The 7,883-nt window shown below is 36.4% G+C and overlaps 1 protein-coding gene across 1 annotated transcript in view; it reads left to right on the forward strand.

Annotated features, from left to right (window-relative positions):
* Positions 1-7,257, forward strand: part of LOC115445327 (paired box protein Pax-6) — a 69,324-nt gene extending 62,067 nt beyond the window's left edge. The window contains exons 8-10 of the mRNA XM_037436330.1: positions 890-1,071; positions 2,759-2,919; positions 5,936-7,257. Coding sequence (XP_037292227.1) covers positions 890-1,071; positions 2,759-2,919; positions 5,936-6,024 — 432 coding nt within the window. The 3' untranslated portion in view covers positions 6,025-7,257. The remainder of the gene's footprint in view (positions 1-889; positions 1,072-2,758; positions 2,920-5,935) is intronic.
* Positions 7,258-7,883: the final 626 nt, after the last annotated feature.

Consider the following 7,883-nt stretch of genomic DNA (forward strand, 5'->3'; position numbering starts at 1 on the left):
TCGTTTGCTACACAACTATGTTAAAACGACTAATATTAACATGATTAGAATAATGTATGAATTTTACATATTATTTGATGTTTAATTTGTTGTCGGAACACGCGACTTACAACTGTTTTACACGTGTAATTAATGTAAATAATGACTTCGTATGATTAATGTTGGGTGCGGCTTTTAATTGGGGTTAATGGGTAGTTGGGCATTACAAAATAGAAGGTTGTGCGAAAAAATTAATCAAAAATATAAACAGGTTTTCTTTTTTAATATTTCGATTGTTATTCTTATTATTATTAAAGGATGATTTAAAATTGTTTTTAGAATCTGTGCTTTATCAAATGTGTTTAAAATGCTAGGGGCCAATGCTTTTGTAATCATTAACATTAAGGGATTCTTTGAAATAAACACCATGCGATTGTAAATTAATTGTCAATCATCATCTTCATAGGACTTTCCTTAGGTTCCTCCTAGGACCATTGGCGTAGCTTGTGTGCGCAAGCGTGGGTTCTCACTTTAGAAACGTCTTTGCCCACGCTAGAAAAAGCCTTACGCTTACAGAGGCCTCGGGTAGTGCAGGCCCTTCGTTTAATTCGGCATGCTTCTTTTTTTTCACTAACTGCCCGTATCTACAGAAAATCAGCAACTACGCCAATGCCTAGGACTGAATCCTTTGTAACTAATTTTAGATATAACTAAAACATTAACATCTGTCACTCATCTTCGTATATCTTCATAAAAAAATATTTAGCCAATAGTGTTGTATACACCTGTAAAGATTTGTCACCTAGAATAGGTACCTTATATTGTGGATCTTTCATATGTATTTTTCTGTGATAAATCGTTGGTGTGTCTATTAATAAATAAATATAACTAACTCCCTTTTTTCGAACAGGTGTGGTTCTCCAACCGCCGCGCGAAGTGGCGTAGAGAGGAGAAGTTGCGGAGCCAGCGCCGGGACGCCCCCGCCGCGTCGCCACCCGCGCCGCCCACGCCGCGGCTGCCGCTCAACGGGGGCTTCAACTCCATGTATAGTCCGATACCACAGCCCATAGCTACTATGGGTGACTCTTATAGGTAAAGTTATATCTTATAGGTATAGTTGTCTGTTATAAACAGTATCTATGGTACAGAATAATGCTAATGATATATATAAAACAATTATAATTATTTTAGAAAAAAATAGTCTCCTCTAAGTTAGCGGAGTTGCTCTAATTTGGACAAAAAAATTTAATAAGTCTAAATTGAAAATGAAATATTGCACTAACAATTGTATAGCAATATTAAGTCTATTCAAATAGTTTCCCATAGAAATCACTCTAAGATTTTCGAAGAAAGTAAATTTCTTCAAATATCTTACGGCTCTACAAGCGCCGTAACATGTTTCCTAGCGCCATCTATCGCGGAAGAGCGGCACTAATTAAATTGCGCGCCAAATCGAGCGGCAAAGGTCGCGGCTCCTTGCGTTTCCCGCCACTGCACCGACTACCGAGACGTTCCGAAGTTTACCGCCGAAGGTCGCTCGACTTTCCACTTGAATTGATTTTTAATAGTGAACTACGGGTTTTAGCTTTTGTCGTCGGCAAATTAACTTAGTGAAATCAGGAGTTCCTTTTTTAGTTTAATCTATCAGCTATACTTTTTGTTTAATCTTTTTGTGTTACTCACTTTTTCTTTATCGCATATTTTTGTAACATGTAAATAATTGATAAATTTAATAACGATTCATACTGATATTTTGTAAATTTTTCTCGGTGTCATTCATTTAAGATTTAAAACATAATTTAAAAAATGTACCTAGATAATAATATCCCCAGTATTAAAGGTGCAGTTTGTATATAAAATTATGTTTGTTTTACGCTGGTCGCTGTTTCATAGCAAGGATTAGGTTACAAGAAAAATAAAAGACTGGCCAATGTCCAGATAGATTTCATGATCCGCCTTTTTACGATGCAATATTTTATGAAGGATTGAATCTTTAGGCACGATTGATTGACTCTGTGCTATAAAAAATAATATTTTCTTCTTAGTGCTGTGTCGGTCCGAGTTTAAATAATAGATTTTTTAATTACTATGTGTTGCTCGTGGCTTTACTCGCGTGAAAAACCTTTCATGCTATAAAAGTCCCAAAAACATTTTACGACGCCAGCTCCATCTATTTAAAAATCAGAGTAATAATCAATTTATCCCATTGGAGCAAATTAGAGAAATAAAGTAGTCTATGTGTTAATCGAGGACATCTACCCGTGTGGCAAATTTCATCTAAATCCGTTCAGCTGTTAATGTGTTTAATTTGATTAAACATATAAACATCCAAACATTTTCATGAGCTAAGTTTTTTTGTTACATAATTCAATGACGAGACGAGCAAACCGATCAGTGATGAGTAACCTCTACGACTGCCCATAAATAGTAGCAACATGATGCAATTTTGTCAATTCGCTCTTAATCTTAATTTTCACAATTAATTTAGGAGTTTTTTCAAAACTCCCACTGTAAAAGGCTTTACTATGCTCCCCACGGAACATATGAAAAGTAATCCCCTTATTCATAGACGTTGTATCTCAATATTAGCCAATCACAACGGCCTTATGCCTACACGCACTGCGAAGACCATGCAGTCAGCACTGAGAAACAGATTGTTATCACAGCTTTACTCCATCCTTAGATAAAAAACGTCTATGAATAAGGGGGTATGTCTTTACATAATATTAACAGAAAACGTTTACAAAATTTGTTACTTGACTGACATTGGTTCCGACAGCTCCATGTCGGGCGGGTTGACGTCGTCGTGCCTGCAGCAGAGGGACGGCGGTTACCCCTACATGTTCGGAGACGTGCTGGGTAGCGGCGGGTACTCGAGGGCGCCGGCAGCACACCAGCAGCACGCGGCGTACTCGCAACCCCAAGCCACTGCTAGTACTGGTGAGTTGACTTGTATTTTATACGGCAGTGACTTTATTGATGGTAAGCTGGCTGCAGGCAGAGTGTAAATGAGTATTTCTAAAAATAAATATACGTAACGAAATAGTTCTTAAGTAATCTTATTACGTGATTTTTCTTGTCTGTTTTTATTTATGTCCTGATACATTCATTCTTTATTTGATAGAACGAATGTATTACGACGAATAAAAAAATACAGATGCGAAATAATACTAAATTTTTAATAATATTACGCAAAAACTATTTCGTTGTGTAATTTATTTTGAGAAATACTTATATGCCGGGCTGTTTGATGTAACACAGAGTGATCCCGGAACGCAACATACGAGAGCCCCTTTCTCGGGTTTTTCACCTTGAGTAGTATGGTCCCACGGTGGCATATTCGGTACGTGGTACGAGGTCCCGGGTTCAAATCCCGGGCCGGGTTAAATGATATTTGGGGTTTTTGCAAAAAAAAAATGTTACTAAATTACATAGACACCTTTTAAAGAACTCTACTTTCAACACTTAGTAACAGTTTATTGGCAAGTTAGAGCAAGGTCCAGAATACTTATATTATTAATTTAAAACTATTTGGGACATAAGATTAATTATCACTTTTTAACGGTACAATACTTCAACGTCTACACAATGCTAACATAATTTAAAAAATACAAGAAATTAATATAAAGCGCGTCGTTACCGCAAGAGAGAGCCTTCGGAAAATATTTACCAAGTTGGTAATAAAATATAAAAAAACGCCGAGTCAAGAGCAGGGGCGTCTAGCACAAGACCGCGACATGACGGGGGAAACAAAAAAAAGGAAAATACGAACCGGGCCTCGATTGGATTCGCCGTTGTCTGTTCCTTACAAATGGTTTTTAAATTGATTTTGAATATTGAACGATTTCGTTAACAAATAGTGGAATTGCGGTGCTATTTTTAAATTCGAGCGTGATTGTTTTTTAGATTACGCGATTTTCTAGGTAGGTTGTTAATAGATTTGTATTCTTATCTCCATTTACCTGTATAGTCATAAAAACCTAACAACAAAATAGTTGATCGATATTGAAATTTAATTATACAGAGGCATTACCCAAAATAGTATATTTGAGGAACCAAATTCCGATATTTAAAGAAAAGATTTCGCAAGTAAACTGCGGAGTCTGGAAGGCGCTGCGTAACAAATAGCTAAATATAAAAGTTGCAGATTTATTGCTCGAGTCGAGCTGGCTTCGGCATTGTTTTAAAAAGTCGTAACTTTTCCATTTGATATTATACATGGTGCGGCGGACATTTTTAGCCGTAGGTGGCGGGAAGCAGTATGAATTATTGTTGTTTGGGGCGTTTCGCGGCATTGTTCAGCTGCCGAGTTTTCAACGCCGACCGCGAACAAAAGAGTTTTTCACAATTCAAAATGCACGCTCTCGTTTCATTTACTCTTTTGCGCTCTTTCCACGGGTGCATTTGCAGCTTGGTGCGGTATTAAATAATGCGGATTTGTTCTACTTTTCGCTTTTTGGCTACGGTTCTTTCGAATACCCGCGGAGGGATGTTTTTCATTTCGCAAGATTAAAAATTTTAATGAAATATTTTATAAGTAACGTCTGACAATTGTTTTGTGTAAAAAATTTGGTATAAATAATACATATTATTTGGTATTGTTATAACATTTTTTTAAATTCCTTTGTAAAGCGTAGCACTCACTGAACAAAGGAAATACCTAATTTTGAATACATAGACCAATTTATTTTTATTCCTTTAAGTTTTAACAATGTTTCAAATTTCGAATTCACACATTCTACTGACATTCTAAATTTAAATATAAAAATAAAAAAGATAAAACTCGTTCAAAATAAGAACACCTAAACTTCACACAAAGATAGCAAAATAGCAACAAAATAGAAGAGAATATATACCATAAAAGCGATTTAAAACGTCCGTACAGCGTCGGGCGTCATAAACAAGCGGCCGTAGACACAAACCATTGACTAAACGAGAGTCGCAGCTCTGTTTAGAGTCGATAATAACGTGTAATGAATGTAAACGTCGCCCCCTCGCTGGCGGAACGGAAAACTGTTATCGCCGTGCCACACGCGGCGGTCGGTGAGCCGATCGGGGCGTATACCCCGTATATGTCTAAATAATTGTACCTACAGACGGTTTATAAGGGAATGTTAGCGTTGTGCTATGTTAATAGAAGAGTTAGTCTATTATATGAACTTAATATTTTACCCTCGTTTAATAATCATAAATACTTCATAAATAAGTTGAATAATTATAATTTAAGGAATCAGACGGCGATTAATTATAAGATAATAAAAGTGTAGGAATACATACAACAGGAACTGTTTTTCTAATTAGACTTCTTAACAGATTGTACTTATTCCAATTAGATTTATTGTAATCTTTACAATATCAAAGAAATTTCTTAAGTATCTTAAACCTCGAAAAGTACATCCAACGTACACAGAGGTGTTAATAGCTTTATAATACATAAATCAAACACGTACGTACAGAGATAACGCGATTGTGTGTAATAAACGGAACGCAATCGGAATCCTATTAGACATATGGCCGGTCCGATACTGATACATGATGTTAATAGGTTTCAGGGCAGAATCGTGTTAACATGTGCCAGCGTCGGACGGCACTTGATTGACTTGCAATTATAGGAAATCGGATGCGCTTCCCTAAATAATTACGTCTATCGAGGTGTGGCCTTGTGTGAAAATTCTGCGTAGATTAGAATTTTGAATTTGGAAGGAGTTTGGTTGGACTCTTATAAGATAGTAATGAAGACTTGCTAATAAGAATTTAATGTTAGCGGTTATATTTAATACATAATAAATATATTAGTACATTTTTTTATTCTGTACGTCGAATGTCCCTTGTCTGTTTAAATTACAGTTGATAAGCTATTGACAATAAAGGGCGGGAAATTTCGCCAACAATGAACAACAAAGAGGTTCTAATCGCACAAAGAGTTTTAATTATTGACAACCCTTTTGTTCCATAGGTGTGATATCGGCGGGTGTGAGTGTGCCAGTGCAAATACCCTCGCAGGGGCCCGATCTCGCATCGAACTATTGGGGGCGGCTTCAGTGATCTCAGCTATTCGGGTTCCCGCATCGGCTACTGTCGATGCCTGAGAACCCGAACAACGTGCCAGAGTCGCCATCTAGCGGCGAGCTCGCGCATAACTACGCCGACTCTCATCTCACCATGAACGCTGCTCTCAACATGACGGCAGGGCACGACAGTGTCCTGCCAACAGACATGCAGGAACAAAACAATTCAGTGTCGTAAGTGAAACGTCAACCGGTATAGTGACTCTTAATTTCTACAATGGTGCAGTTTATTTAATTTTTTGTACAATACATTCTCGATTTTAAACGTTAAATTAAGAAAAGCAACTGATGATGTTCAAACCTAGCGGTAAGCGACCTCACACAATGACGTATGCCTCGAGGCGTTTCTTTTTGATTAATTGCTTGCCCGTTGTATTATATAATGTGGCATGTATCATTGCGTTTGGTCAATAAATAGTAAGCTAGTAAATAGCGTGTAAATGTAGATAAGCGCCATCTACCGTTGAGTAGAGAAAGCTTCCACGTTGAAGCATCGTTCCGCGGCAAGAATGAAAATGTAAATTGTTTGTGCCAATGTTTGTTATAATTGAGTGTTCCGCGCCCTCCGCGTCCTCCGCTCTTGCAACCCTTCTATTTCTTTGATGTATTCCGCAGGGGTGCGAAATATTAATGCTACACACAAAAATAAGCTTCGTTACATCGATTTGTTTGACACCCTTGCGAAACAACAAATTGTCATATCCGAACTAATGTTGTTTATATTGTGACGCCCTTGTATAGTAAAATAATAGATGTTGTACGTAAAGTGTTCTCGAATACATTAGCACACGCCACGAAACGAATTAAATTATATTATTTATTACGTGTAATTAATTAAGGAGATCAAATATTGCTGTGATTAAACGTAGCTATAGATTTAATTTAAATTTGTTTAAAAGCAATACCGACTGGAAATTGTGAAAATGTACCAATTGGAAATAATTATAACTTCACTTTGAATTGCTTGTGTTTTGTTCATAAATGGTGCTGGCGTACAGCACAAAGTATGTTAAGAAACGAATTGTATATTAATATTTATATATTTTCATTGAGAAAAAATGCAATATGGAGTGTAGGCGTTACAGTAAAATGTATGTAATGTAATTTAGTTTGGAGTTAAATGTAAAATAAATTATTACTTCATATTAAGTGCATATAGAGGGAAGAGATAACAGTGAAATTTATTAATAAATATTGCATTAACCAATTATATGTTCATTTTATTTACCTTTAATGTTCAGTAAATGGCGTGTTTTAGTACTCATGGACTATTGTCTCAATATATCTTCATAATAGTTTCATCGTAGGTATCTGTAAGTATATAACATTACTATTATAATACGTTTTTTCAAAACTCATATAACAGTTTATAAAAGCTACTAAATTTGTTAGAACATCTACAATAGACATACACACTCTTCTAAACCCACATCTATACAAAACATTAAACACCCACAAAAAATATCCTCTCAAATATTTATAATCATTTAAAAATACCCATCAACACTCGACTATATCAAATGACGCAACAATAGCCTAATAAAGGATACAATATTATTAATAATGCCGACAGATGGCACCACAGTGCACGCGAATTTGGACCCTATATACTCACCCTCGAAATATTGTGAGGAAATTATGCCGTTAAGTGTATTTGGGCGGTACATATTAATTTTGCGTGTTGGCTCTTTGCGTCGCGTCCCAGCTTCGACCCCCGGTTTGATGAAGGGTCCGAACAATGGGATGGGATTACGTGTTGCATTGTAGGCATTATAGTCTGTGTTGTATCGAAACTACGCGTTTACAGGATGACGAATATTTTGAAGTGTATCCAAT

Source organism: Manduca sexta, chromosome 7 (assembly GCF_014839805.1).
Source record: "Manduca sexta isolate Smith_Timp_Sample1 chromosome 7, JHU_Msex_v1.0, whole genome shotgun sequence".
Taxonomy (NCBI): domain Eukaryota; kingdom Metazoa; phylum Arthropoda; class Insecta; order Lepidoptera; family Sphingidae; genus Manduca; species Manduca sexta.